The 14,484-nt window shown below is 37.3% G+C and overlaps 1 protein-coding gene across 2 annotated transcripts in view; it reads left to right on the top strand.

Moving 5' to 3' along the window:
* The window catches only part of RHBDD1 (rhomboid domain containing 1), a 36,287-nt gene extending 28,528 nt beyond the window's left edge, over positions 1–7,759 (top strand). Inside the window, exon 6 of one of the 2 annotated variants that reach the window (XM_053460940.1) lies at positions 7,589–7,759. In XM_053460940.1, the coding sequence (XP_053316915.1) occupies positions 7,589–7,680 (92 nt within the window). In that variant the 3' untranslated portion in view covers positions 7,681–7,759. Of the gene's footprint in view, positions 1–7,585 lie in introns of both variants that reach the window. The other variant, XM_053460939.1, reaches the window with a different exon arrangement.
* Positions 7,760–14,484: the final 6,725 nt, after the last annotated feature.

Raw genomic sequence — 14,484 nt, 5'->3', positions numbered from 1 at the left:
ATCACAGGCAAATTGATAAGAACAAATACAAAAGATTGCATATAAATCAAGGCAAATCCTGGGCGCCCAGGGTTTTGCAGGGCTACCATCATGAATCCAGCACCCTATGCTTTCCTGCGGGGGCACGGTGTTGCGGTGGGGCTGCCAACAGGTCCCGTAATTCGCTTTATGTGACTGCTGGGTGACTCACGGCACTCGCCACATCACGCCCCTGCATGAAAGCATAGCGTAACGAATTTGTGATGGCAGAAGATGGCAGGTCTCCACGAGGTGAGATTAGTGTATTAGTGTATGGTGTTAGCGTGTGTGTACAAGAGCATAGAGTACTAGCGTGTGTCTATTACTGTATGGTGTTGGAGTGTGTAAATGTATGTCAGTGTATGGCAAGTCGGGTGACAGGAAAATAAAAGCATGATTAGGGAAGAACAAACTTTTTAGGCTGTCTCCGAGATCCAAACCAAATTTGTCAACCCCTGATATAAATATGTGAAAGCATTAGATAATGCGGAAAATAGAACTGTTCCAAAAAAAGGAAAACACATGATATTACTAAAAAATGATGGGACTCCAGTGCCCCAGGTTGCCTCAAAACAAATAATTAATATGAAAGCGCTTTGTGAGTACTTTTATGTGCATCGTTATGGAGAGGCAGCGTCTTCCCATTTGCCCTCAGATACGTTCACTGAGCCAGGGTTAGAGCTGTAAATATATAGGGGATTCTGCGTACACAGCTTACATTTAAAGGGTCCTCAGACTCTCTTTAAAGTCCCTATGATGGACTTTTAGTTACATTGATATGCTAAAGCAAAGGTCATGGTCCAAGCAGCAATATCATCCTTAAGTGGGGGAAAAATTGTTTTATAGTAAAAGTCATGGTGGACTTTGTGATGGCCAGAAATAATGGTCAGTGGTTCAGAGAAAATGTGTCGCCCTGTGTGAAGGTTTGTTGTGTTACCCAACTACTCTAATAGAATGGAAGTTTGCAAAATATAGTCAGCCTTCTCTATCAGTATGGCTTAACGTGTGTGTTAATCTTATCAAATTGTGTATTGTCAGTTTATGTTGTTAATTTTGACTGTTCCCATATTGTGATAGCACTACAGTTGGTGCTCTATGAATACATGTAATTTAATATACAATCATTTCACTGAGCCATATTGCATGAAGGTAAGGAAGCCATCACTGTTATGAATGGAGGCTGAGAAGCACATACTCTGTGGCAGGAAAAACAGATGATTCTTTCAATTGACAAACCATCAGCAGTTACAGTTTCATAAGACATTATAAACCTCGAAAACCTGCAATAGCATTTACCTGGTTTGACAAATGGACAGTGTGGCCGACCTTACTATTATTTCAGGGAATGCTTGATTGCCATGTGAACCAAAAACAGATTCTTGAGTTATTCTCAAAGGAACCAAAAGGCTTCTTGAAAATCTCTGAGTTATATTCTGTGAATAAACCTTCCTTAGAAAGAATAAAATGGTAGATATGCTTAGGTGTATGTGGAACAACACTTTTTTTTATATAGAAGTCTATTTGAATGTTGTAAATGAAAGCTGCACAGTACATATCTCCCAACATTTCAAATGGGCAAAATGGGACAATTTTGTTTTAGGGGGCAAGACTAGAGCTTTACCAAGACTTTTTCACTTGACGTTTGAGCTTACTTAACTAAGGCACTCAAAGGGTAATGTATTGGATTGTCTAAAATCAGACCTACCTTGCATAGATTGGGATGGTTGCCAGGTAAGCACAGTATGCTCAACCTCCACCACCCTTACTTACTGTCTGTATACTTAGTGTGACATTATAATACAGAATGTATTTTTATATCATCCTTATAAAAACGGTACTTTAAAAAATACATGTGAACTAAATCTCAAGATAAGTGCACCAGACAATAAAGTAAACATAGAGGAGAAATTACTTCCTTTCTCAAAGACCATACAAACTAAGGAGGTCATTCATCAACATGTCCAGGACTTCCAGCTGTTCATTCAGCGCTAGACGCAGGACACTGTAGCCATCCCCATCAGCTTTATTTGATACTGCATTCATTTTTTAGCATTTGAACTTTATTTCATCCCAGTCATTAAATAAACCATGGGATTGTCATTTGAGTACAACACCTCCCAAGTGTGTCTCTGCTCTTCTTTTCTCCCTGATGCCCTTCTTTTCTAGGAGCCAAAAATGTTCGATGCGTGACCATAGCAATAGAACTGACAAAATCTTCCACGTTAACGTTGCAAGAAAAATGCTTCAGTCTGCTTCGTTAATGATTTATTGAACTGTCTAATAATTATTTGTATTGTTGGTCATTCAGGTACGTCATTGGTTTGCAATAACTGGCAATGAGTCTTACATAACTATGGAGAGATTTAGGCCCAGTATTCTTGGCAGAATTATTTTTCAGCAACATTGGAAGTTGTTCAAGCACGAATTGTCCTTTTAAGGTCTTCCTATGACATCTCAATCTTTTACTTTGACTTTGACACTCCAAAACCTTCATTTTGTTTCTTTTGAGCCATTCAGAGGTAGACTTGCTTGTGTGCTGTTGTTCTGCTACATAACCCAACAGTGCTTGAGCTTTAGGTCACAAACGGCTAGCCGGACATTCTGCTTCAAGATTTTCTACTACACAGCGGAATTCAAGGTTCCGTCAATTATGACAAGTCGCCCATGTCCTGAAGCAGCAAACCAGTCCCAGACTAGCACACTACCACCACCATGTTTGACTGTTGGTATGATGCCTTGTGGAATGCTATGTTAGTTTTACACCAGATGTAGCGGAACTCATGTCTTCCAAAAAGTTCCACTTTTGGCGTATCAGCCCACAGAATACTTACCCAAAAGCCTTGGGGTCATCAAGATGTTTTTTGGCAAACGTGAGACTAGTCTTTGTGTTCTTTTTGGTCAGCAGTGATTGTCGCCTTGTAACTCACTCCCATAACTGACATTTTTACTTCTATTTATTATTATGGAATCGTGAACACTGACCTGAAATGAGGCCTGCCGTTCTTAACATGTTTGTCTGGGTTCTTTTTTGACCTCCTGGATAAGTTGTCTATGTACAATAATAAGGCTAAGCTAGATATAGGATAAAGCCAGGGACTAAGGAAAGTACTCAGAGGTTGGGCAGACTGGATGGGCCGAATGGTTCTTATCTGCCGTCACTTTCTTTGTTTACATTTTGACATATTTTAGCCTACTTCACTTTGCAAGACAGGTTTTATTTAATTGATGTTTAGAATCAATGGTTGGCAGAAGTCATTTCTGGGTGTGTCTAGTAAAATTGAACTCAATTATCAATTAAATTTGGTTAATTGGATGATTTAGTATATAAGGGGGCAATTAATTTTATACATAGGGCCAGATAGGGATGAATAGCCTTATTCCCTCTATACAGGAAATCATCATTTAGAAATTGCATTTTGTTTTTTTTGGGTTATCTTTGTCTAACATTAAAATTAGTTTGATGATCTGAAACCTATACGTGTGACAAATATGCACTTCTGGATCGGCCCCAGCACCCAGATCACAAGATCATCAATATTTCCCCCTTCACACTACCTCTTCCCACTATGACCATCTCTCCTCTTTATCATTATATCCCCTTCTACCTCCCTTGCTTCTGTCTATCTGTCCACTTCTTTCTAAGCCTCACCAGCGCTCCACTTTCTAACTATCTAGCTCTGAACTTCACTTACCTTTCCTGTGTTGTGACTGGGAGGTCTATTCACGCAGACTCCCGCTGCCCCGGTTCCGCTGCGCTGTGATGTCATTTCCTGGTCCGCTCAGCATTAATAGCCAGCGTGTTTGTTGATGAAGCAAGGACTCAGGTCTGAATAAAGAGACCTTGTGTCCCCTTTATTGAGGCGGTTAGAGGGAGATCTGTGATCTCCCCCAACCGGTCCTGCTCCTCCAGCTTAGCCGACAGCCCCCCCAACGCCACTGCATATGCTCCTTCCCCAATGTATGTAGTGATTGACATATTTATTTACTTTATATATATATTATATATATTTACTTTATATATATATATGTTACCGTGAAAGACCAAAATTGGTGAATGTCGACTTTCACCGGTGAATGTCAACACATACCAAATACGTCGGTGAAAGATGGAATATTTCATTTCATTATATTACATTCGGACCCTCACCGGTGTATGTCGACAATCACAGATATGCTCTGGTGGAGGTCAAAAAGAGAGGAGCCGAGGGCTGAGAGAAGCAGCTGCAGCTAATTCGAGAAGCGGCGGGCAAGGCTATACACGCTGTCATTGCAAAAGGAAGTGTTCCACAAATAAATGCAGTTGCAAAAGCAAGGGACTTCTGTGTAATTCAAAATGTCATAATAGTTTAAGTTGTTGCAATAAATAAGTTTCTAATCACATAATTGAATCCTTTTATTATTAATATTATATTTTCTTTTCTTATTGGAAATGTGCTGTTTGTTTTAAGTTCTTGGTCACTCCTCTCGGAAAGAGAGGCGAAAAAGTTACGTCACCCTTGTGATATTTTATCGCCACTGAAATACGGAGAAGAAAATATAAATCTCCGACATTCACCATTAGTACTTGGTGAATGTCGACATTGGCCGGTGTAAGTAAGAAATAAGGGTATTTAGCAAATATTTCGGACATACACCAAGCGACTATGTGAATGTTGACATTCACCGGTGAATGTCAACATTCTACAGATTTCGGTCTTTCACTGTAACATATATATATATATAATTTATATATGAAGAGGCATCTATGTGATATAAGTTTTACTATACCAAGAGAATGTTAGATAAGCAGAAACAGCCCCCTATTAGATAGGTTAAGGGAGTGATGGAATTTAAACATGCATGAGATAGGCATTAAGCTATTCTAAATCAATAGCCTTTTGTTACTTTACATGTTGTCCTAGGATTTGTCCTTCTCAGGTCCAAACGATACTCAAAACTTGTTATCATCTTGTATCTGTATAGTGCCAACATATTCAGTAGAACTTTTACAATTTCACATAATACTGAAATAACTAAACAATCATAGACAAGCATGGTGAGCAGAACCCTCAAGTTTTATTTGTACATGTAAATGCATCTCTAACCTGTGATCACTTGCGTGTTGTTCCTGGCACATTTGCAAAGCTACACAATGTGTTAATTTATCCATTAATACACCGATAATAATGCGTTGCCATGAAAGGGTTAAGGCTCTTGTAATTTAAGGTTTTATTTCTGCTTGTGATTTGTAAACTGGATGTAGACTAACTGCACAAACACACTGTTTTGTAAACACACAAAGGAGGCTGTTGGTTGTGAATTCAGGATTGGATTAATAAAAAAGGGAAAAAACACCCACATGTGTATCTCTTGTGTGCCTGCTTTGAATGAAGCCTCATGTGACACAGAAACTGCTAGATGCTACAGAGTAATCCCTGATTTTGAAACCAGCCAGACAATAAACAACTCCATAACATTCAGTACAGCAGCTTCTGTAGGGCCCATCTGTTTCAAAATAAGCCTAATTCTGCTTACTATGTGGATAGCTTTGCTGACTGGCATTTGTCCTAGTTTTTACATACAGTATGTATGCGAGAAATGATACTGGTGCCCCCTGCTGGAGACGCTGTGGCACAGCAAGCTAATTGCAGTTTGCTTTAAGATGTTAGGCTACTGTTGGGTTAAGTGGCTCATTAGTTAAGTGCTTCCTTTGGCTGACCTGCAGTAAACCAAATCCAAGTACTTAAATGGGTTTCTTGGATAAACGGACAGTAAGCTGCTGACTCCGGAGCATTAGCTTCAGGATGGTCCCTCTAACATTGGGTCAGTCTGCAAACATTAGATTTTATGATAGGGCTATGTGAGGCCCTTTTTGTTGTAGTAAAACACAGAATATAATAGTAGATAAGAAACATTCAGCCCATCTAGTCTTACTGTTGTTCCTGATCTCAACTCAAACCTTTATCAGTCCTTGGTCTTGTCCAAGATTCAGGATAGCCATATGCCTCTCCTTATTTGCTTTTACAAGGTTGAAGGTTCTATATAAGAAAAGAGAAGTACAACTAAGTCTGTCTTTGTAAGAAATGCATTGTCATATTATACAAACACTGCGGAACAAGCAGCATGTTGTGTTATCTACTACCAGTTATGTGGTGTTTACCCATTGTACAGCACTGCCGCATATATATAAAACAATAAATAACAGCTACACTTCAGTGCACCATTGTTTATATATAATCTTTTTAATTGTAATGCATAGGCAAATAACTAAAAAGTGAAAAAAGGAAACATATCAAAGCATTCCACCATAACTACACTTTTGTATTTTGTTGTCTTCTCATGCTCTCGCTCTCTCATGTTCTCATTCACACTCTCAGGCTTTCTTGCAATGTCTTCCTGCCTTCTCTGCCGACCATGTCCCTGTCTCCTTTCCCGCAGCTCGGCTTCTTCTCTTGCATATTCTTTTTCTTCTGTCTTCTTCTGCTTCTCCCCGTGTCTGCTTCTCCGTGAACCAGGCCTCCCTGTGCACTTCCTCAAAAAGGCAGAACCTCTGGGCACCCCCTTTCTCCTCATTGGAGAAACAAGGGAGAGGTTGTTCCCGTAACTCCACTATTTTGCAGAAGTACTCCAAGAGTCCAGATTTGTGAAGAAAGAGAAGCGTTTCTGCAACTCTTTTTCTCTGTAAATCTGTCTGGCAGTCATTCTCGCCTATCGATGTCACAGGGACAGCCTCTCCCCTATTCCTCCAATCAGAGGAGAGGATGTGCCTGGAGGCTCTGCCATTTTGCGTAAGGAACGGACAAAGAAAGAAGACACAGGGAGAAGTAGATTAAGACAGAAGAACAAGAGAAGAAGCAGAGCTGCAGGAAAGGACACAGGGACACAGAAGCTGTTAAACGGAGACGGAAGAGAGACGTTGAGAGAGCGCGTGAGAGAACGTGATTTAGAGTGAAAGTTTCCAAATGGAAAAAGCCCTCCGAATTTCATCCGAACCAAAAGGACAGAAAACAAAATTTGTTGTCTGAAAACAAATGGACCAAAACTAAAAATGTTTTGAATCATATTTATATATATTCATCATATTTATATATATTCATATTACAGTTTATTCTTAAAGTATTATTTATGTTATCCTAGTACTAAATGTTGTACTTTTATTTTCAGGATTTAGTTACTTTAAAGTGAGCTTGTGACCTGTTGATAACTATTTTTGCAATTGAGTAAGACCGTTACAAACACATTTTTGTAACTTTAAGGCTGTAGTAGACTGTGATAAACATTCTAGCTGCAAAGAGAAGATGGATCTTAGGAGTTTAAAAAAGGACAAATGAATTTGGGTCCCAAGGAGGGAATGTCACACTTAAGGTTTAGGTATGACAGTACTGCTAACATCTTGAATCATTTGGCAAAATTCAAGGTACTTTGGTAATTATGGTAATTTGTATAATGTAGTAAAAGCAATAATATATTAACTAAGACGCCTACACTAATAAGAATGTTTTTTTATGCTTGTTAAGGCTTGTGTAATGTAATGCTGAAGGAAATTCGTTTAAAATACTATTTGTATAATTTTCTGTTAAAATTCTAGCAGGGCAGAGAAGGACTCATCAAGACATGGACTGGTCATCACCTGGACAGCTCTCACTAGAAGAAATTAGAAGACGGAGATTAAACAGATTTTAAAAACATAGTGCCTTGTGAAATTCTTATAATGCTTTGTAAATACAGTTTTTTTTAATGAAAATAAAATGTATATGTCTTGTTTGTGCAGCTCCATGCACATTTTACCAACACTGTTTCCATCAGAACATTAGATGTTAGCGGTTATCCACATTAAGTTTAAGTTAGGAAAGCAGTACTCAATTGGGTTAAGTATGTTACTTTAATGTATGTGGGAAATGTATAACACATTTGAGGTTCTTTTTTCCCAAAGATGAGCACATTTTATAGGGTAATTGATGCTTTTTTTACATCCACATTAGCAGTGTTCTAGGTTCTGTTGGATCTCACAAAATTAAGCTACTAAACTGGGCTAAGGGCAAATTTAAGAAAAATATTCTGTGATAATTCTAGGCGTTTTACCTGAATAGTTTTAGATCTCTGGCCAATTTGAATTTTAGTATTAAACATATCTAACGCCACAGTTACAAGATGTGTTTTTTTTCTTTAACATCCAATGACTTTAGGGTACTGATTCTCAACTATTTATTACCAGATAAGTATGCTGCAATAGTCATCCTTCCCTCAATTACAACTGCATCCTCATATTAAACACCAGTAAATGTGCCTGTATTACATGCACCCTATTGAATACTCCTGAAAGTATCAGGGAGTACTTTAGTGTCTCACTAAAATTGGAACGCTATTGAAGCACCCTCTGTCTCTTTTGAAGAATTCCTTGAGGTATAGGTATCATCAGGTGTGAAGCTCTAATTATTTGGAGAGAATCACGGGACACAAAGATTATTAGCATAACATATAAATGTAACATGAGAGATTTCCCTAGACCTTAATATCTCCAAACTACTTGACACATACTTGCCCTACTGTGATGTGCATGTTATTTTAATGGACAAATTTGCTTTTCTTTCAAAAACAAGGACATCTCTAAATGACCCCAAATTTTTGAACAGTGTTTTATATATCATTTTTTTTAAACATTGTATATAAAATGTTCCTGTGGTGTTTTTATTTACTTGGCAAATTTAATAACACAAATTAATGCATTGGCATGCAACGTTTATACATGTTGTACAAAACATACACTGTGTTTTTATTTGTTTATATGTTCATTTTTTAAGCTTTTGAAAATAAATTTTCAAAAACCAGATGCCTACTAAAGATTTATTTTAAATAAGTTATTCATATTTGAGTGGCTTAGGTTGAGTGGTTTGACAACCAACAATGGAAGCCAGCCTGTATTGTTACGGCAAACCTTTAATACATTTTGAGATATTGTGTTTTAAAAGTAAAAATCAGCGGTTCTTCTTTGAGTGATCTGTATGGCAGATGGCATCTTTGTGCTGCTCAGAATATATTCAAGTTTAGTTAATCCAGCAGACAGCAAGCCCCGTGGCGTCATGCAGTTATACAGTTGCATTGCATTATGAAGAATAGAGAAAGACGTAGAGCTAGGCAGAACCCTTGGAAATCAGATACTTTGTTAATTGGTACATGTTCCTCTGCATTTAAGGACAATAACGTTCATTTTATAATACTTAGCTTTTTTTTTAACCAGCACTGTCAAAGAGTACCATGAAATCATTAGCTATACCTCCCCAACACCTTTGGCGGGACTCGAGAAAAAAAAATTCTTTTGACACGGTGTCAACGTATATTGACAGGTCCCTTTGAGCTTTTCATCACCTCATCTCTATGCATACAGAGGATTAGACTCACAGCTGGGCCACTTGAAATATAATGTTGGAGTTTCAAAGGTCCCATGTAGTCTTTCAATAGATGCCACCAATGTCCCTTTTTTTTATTTTGTCCAAAGCTTGGTAAGTTACTTTTACTTACCAAAAGTGGGAGGAAAAACAAAATGCTAATTGCCTGTAGTGCCTAGTGTTACCCTGCACAAGAAAAATCACTTGACACTTGCATATATTTAACTGCCTGCTTCAAAGAAGTCCTGGCTAGCAGATCAAACACTTAAGACCTAAAATACTTTTTTACGTATTGCATTTATAGCAGGGACTCTATTTGAAATATACAGGGTTTTCAGTTCTTTTCTTTATATTGCGGTTTAAGGGGCACCTCTGAAAATCCTAGTCAAGAATGGACTATTCAGACAAATAGCAATGTGCACCAGGGAGTTTGTAGGCAAAGATTTGCATGTGGTCACAGAGAGAATGGTAAATGGATTGAACAAGGTCCTGCTAGGAAAATAGAAAAGCTCTATTGAAAAGTGAAATCCCCCCAATATAGTAGGATAAAGAATGGGTCATCCGAGGACATATACATGCTACATATTATAAATATACATGCAAAAGTAGACCACTCATAAACCAGGTCTTTATGGAATCGAAGAATTTCAAGGGTGCATTTTATTAAGCAATACTTTTAGCTAAATTGGTAGCAAATGCATAGATCAAAAGACAGAGATTTAATTTATGAAGCAGATATCTAAGGGATTTATTCAATTAATAGTTAGTAGTGAAACACTTCTTTTCGCCAACTTCACTGTGTATTGTAAAAGGCAGAAACTTTCCCCAGTGAGGTAGCTAATAAAAAGCTACTTTTCAAACTTGGGTTAGCGCTTGGTTTCAAAAGGTGGCTAACACACAGCTACAAGAGAAAAGAGAAAGGAGAAATAGGAAAAAGTTATTTAGGAAAAGAGGGGCAAAGTTATGGCTTGTAGGGGGCCAAGGAGGGGTGGGTCATGACAAAGGAATGTACATTACAAAAGGTGGATACCAACATTTGGCTAAAAAAGAAACAATGTCCCCAAAATACAAATTTGGTACATATACAGGAAAATATGCATTATTATACTAAATATGAATGAATAAACTTGCATATCTGGAAACGTAATCCAAAATGTGATTAAATACCTTTTGAATCGTGCAGAGGCCTGGTTTCACAAGGTGGCTAGGACACAGCTCGGGATGTAACAGACTTGCCCCTTTCTGTATATAACACTACAGATCTCAATTAATGCTAGATTAATCTTGAAATGCATAAATGATTAGTGAAATCTAAACTGTAATATTTAGTTACCTTCTGAAAACATTTAAAAAAGCAAATACATCTTTAACCCAATCGGCATGTGAACATGCTGACATTGTAGGTGACCTTCAAAGATTCATGGTAGACACAGATCAACAATGACATTTTTTATATGTTCAGGAAGTATGAGGTGAAATATCATTTGGCAGAAACTCTTGTACTGTAGAATGGCTTGGACGTAGGAAGGGTTACCATATTTATCCTGGTCCACTACAGGTGTACATCTCTTGTGTGTCTTAACTGCATTGTTTGACCTCATACAATGAATTGCTGATGTCACAACCATATCTAGTTACCATGGCTACCCGAGACACTAGCTTTTTATTTCCATGGCTACCTGAGACACTAGCTTTTTATTTCAATTACATACAATTATTTAAACTTTTGAAATAGTTGAGGTGGAGAACATTTCCTCAATCAAAACAAGAAAAAAGTTCACACAATAAAACTGCCATAGAAGTTATCATCTTTTTGTATGACAGCTTAAATCACATTGAATACAAAGTTACTTTATAAAACAAACTATAGTGGTAAATGTTTATTGGAAGAAAGTTCATATTTTGATGGCATTAGGGATTTACCTGCCTATCATTGCCGCCTCCCATGTTACGTACGTGACATAATGTCATAGATGTCTAGTACTGCTGAGCATTACAGGTGTGCGTTATTTGCAATATAATCTCGCAGCATGCTTTTTATGGTCTAAGCGTTACAAGATTGTTAGTTTGCAGCTCATCTGTTGATTTTACAAGGTGCTGAAGTGTAAATTTAACAGTATTAAAGTCAAGGGGCAGATTATTACAATACAGTTTACACATATTACTTTATATAAAATAGATGGATGGATAGATGTTTCCATTGGAAGCTGCATTTGCTTTGGAATATATGTCGTTTATGGGATAACAGAAGAGAATTATAAGGGCACCTTGAATCTTTTTGAAAACTCCATAATTAAAATATAAATGAAATGTTAAATAGTGAACAACAATTATTAGTATTAAATAGTTTAAAAGTATTAAATATCTGCAAATAAATCTGATGGCAGATAACCATTTGGCCAATGCATTCTGCTGATTATTTCATCTGAAAATAAATAAATAAGCCCAATCTATAATGTAGTCATTTCTGTCACTTTCCTAATCACATAATATCTTCCCACTAACTGACTGTAGCTAATGATACTTCAAGTGTGAAATAGAAAAAGTATGGACATTAAAAAAGAATGATCTATGAGCCTCTTCTATACTAACGATGGTATTATCCAAACGTGATGTCATAGCTTTTGTGACTGATTTATATATATATTTTTTTAATTCTGGTAGGTATGATTTGTGCTGTCATGTAGCCCGAGTATGATGTAATTGTATGAAACTGAATTGGAAAGGTGGGTTCTTTATCAAATCTGATCCCTTTATTAGAACTGGTGCCATCTTTTGTTTGGGAGTTAAAAAAGTGAGAAAAGGTGCAGGATTTAACAATTTTATACTAGCACTGTAAACGTCCATGTGATCAGATCCATGTGCATGTTCTAATGGTTCTCATGACAAACAGACATTGGGAAAAATTACCTATTGCCAACAAATCCCTTCTTGATGGTCTTATAAATACTAGATCATCAAGCATAACTGCCAAGTTACGTATGAGTCTAGTGAGTTTTCATCAGACCCTGTCATCAACAAGCAATGCCAAATAGAAGAACCATAAAGGGCTAATCTCAGTCACATACGGTACGGGTGGATTTACAAGCACTAATTACCAGTGGACTCTTACAAAATCTTTTCAATAAAAACAGATCTCTGTGCTCACACTTATATATAAAACACAGTTTTCCAGAATTCATGAGCTTCATTTTCTATACCATTAAGTTTAGTACACACTGAACAAAGAATCTTTTTTTCTCAATGGTTTCTTAATACACAGTAAAGTTTTTAATACCTCTGCAACCTTCAGGACAGTTCAATTGTGGTTTAAAGGAGGTAAAAAGGTCAGTGTTTTAACTGCCCTCTGTGTGCACCCTGTTAAATCCCCCAGGGTGACAACTACATAACAGTACAGGTCAAGAAGAATGAGAACACATGGCGGGAGAATGGACCAACCAAGTAGATGAATGTCTTTTCAAACCTATACCTCTAATGGGAATTGTGAAAGGAATATAGTTGGCAAATAAGGTTCTATAACAGAGATACCAGCCAAGCCCTGGCTATGCCATGTTTAATAAATCTGGACCAGTATATGTTACCATACCGCTGCTTCCAGCACAGCAGAATTCCTTTTCACAATACGTATTTCTCTACTCCTGCAGCTATTCAAAACTGCTTTGCTGGGATTCATTCGCACTTTTGTTTAGATAATAATAGAGGCGCTTATATCATTCATCTCTTTGAAGCCAGCCATGTACAGTGCTCTAGCATAGATGAATTGCCTGACCTGGTTATGAACCATTGTTGTTATTGTTTATAATTAATGAGAATGAAGTCTTTTTCTATAACATCCAAAGAAGAACAAGCAGGATGTGTTGATTGGGCTTCCTTTAACTATAATCCCTAAACTAAACACTTGTTCACGCATGAGGTATTCTCTTAAGATGAGAGGTAATTGCGCTTACAAGACTCCATCCTTTCTAATCGCCAACAATTTAACTCCTTGTTTCTGTGGTTATTGTTTTTGGGCAGACAACTGGTAAACGTCTATTTACTCCCAATCTCTACTGTAATCAAATAATTATCATCAATGGAATCCAAGACCTTCTGGGTGGCCGCAAACCTTGTGATATATGTATAATAACTGAAGAGAAAATAGGAGCTGTGAATAAAGAGCCATTCTGGTGCAAGTGGTAGATTTTAAGCCATCGGCAGAAACAGTTCAATAGTTGCTATGGCGACTGCACTACTTTTACTATTTGATGTAGAACAGCTCTTTATTATAACCTCCTGGTTATTATGTGATGTCCAGCTGGTAGCTGTGAAGAACATGTGATCCTCAAGGGATTTCATGTTATCCAAATCTATCCAGAGGATACATCAGGTTACATTTCCTTACATTATCACAATATGTTCTCACTCCATGCCTACAAGTCGGCCACTGGCCGCTATATGATGTAGGTTGTATGATGATTTGGAGCGTGTTGCCGTGAGCAGAAACAAATGTATGGGACCCGTCCAGGGCTGTTAAGGTGTGTAATACATCTACATTAAACTATTAGTATATAACTTGTAGTTATGAAATAGTACTGTGAGTGAGTTTAAATAATGCAAAATAAAAGGAACCACATGACATCAGTTTTAGTGCAACAAGACCTCTGTTTTTGCTGTATGGTTTCATAGCTTTAGTTTTACTCTTGCTGTCAAAGCATTGTGGTTTCACAAAGTGTGTGACATGGGTGCTCATTACAACATAATTAAAATGTCTCGCCATTTACTCAGCCTAGTTCTTACAATTGTATATCTTATGCTTATTAAAGTAGAAGAGGTCCATAAATAAAATCTATTTAAAAATGGCACTTTTATATGACAAGGCGCTAAGTCCTAATACTGCACTTTTCCTATTTTTTGCAGCCAGGAATTGTAAGCCACCTTTATCTTTTAAGGTTATCCCTCAATATATATTTAAAAACTGTATAAAACGTATATTTAAATGAAGTGGAATTCAGATAAATTCTAAATGATTGCAAAAAGTTGTTTAGAAATTATAAAGCGAGAACCGGAGGTACATCACTACTAAGTAGATAGCACCATCTAGTGACCTCAAAAGGAACTTTGG

Source organism: Spea bombifrons, chromosome 3, assembly GCF_027358695.1.
Source record: "Spea bombifrons isolate aSpeBom1 chromosome 3, aSpeBom1.2.pri, whole genome shotgun sequence".
NCBI classification, from domain to species: domain Eukaryota; kingdom Metazoa; phylum Chordata; class Amphibia; order Anura; family Pelobatidae; genus Spea; species Spea bombifrons.
Note: the sequence above shows the minus strand (reverse complement) of the source record. Positions and strands in the feature narration are given on the sequence as shown.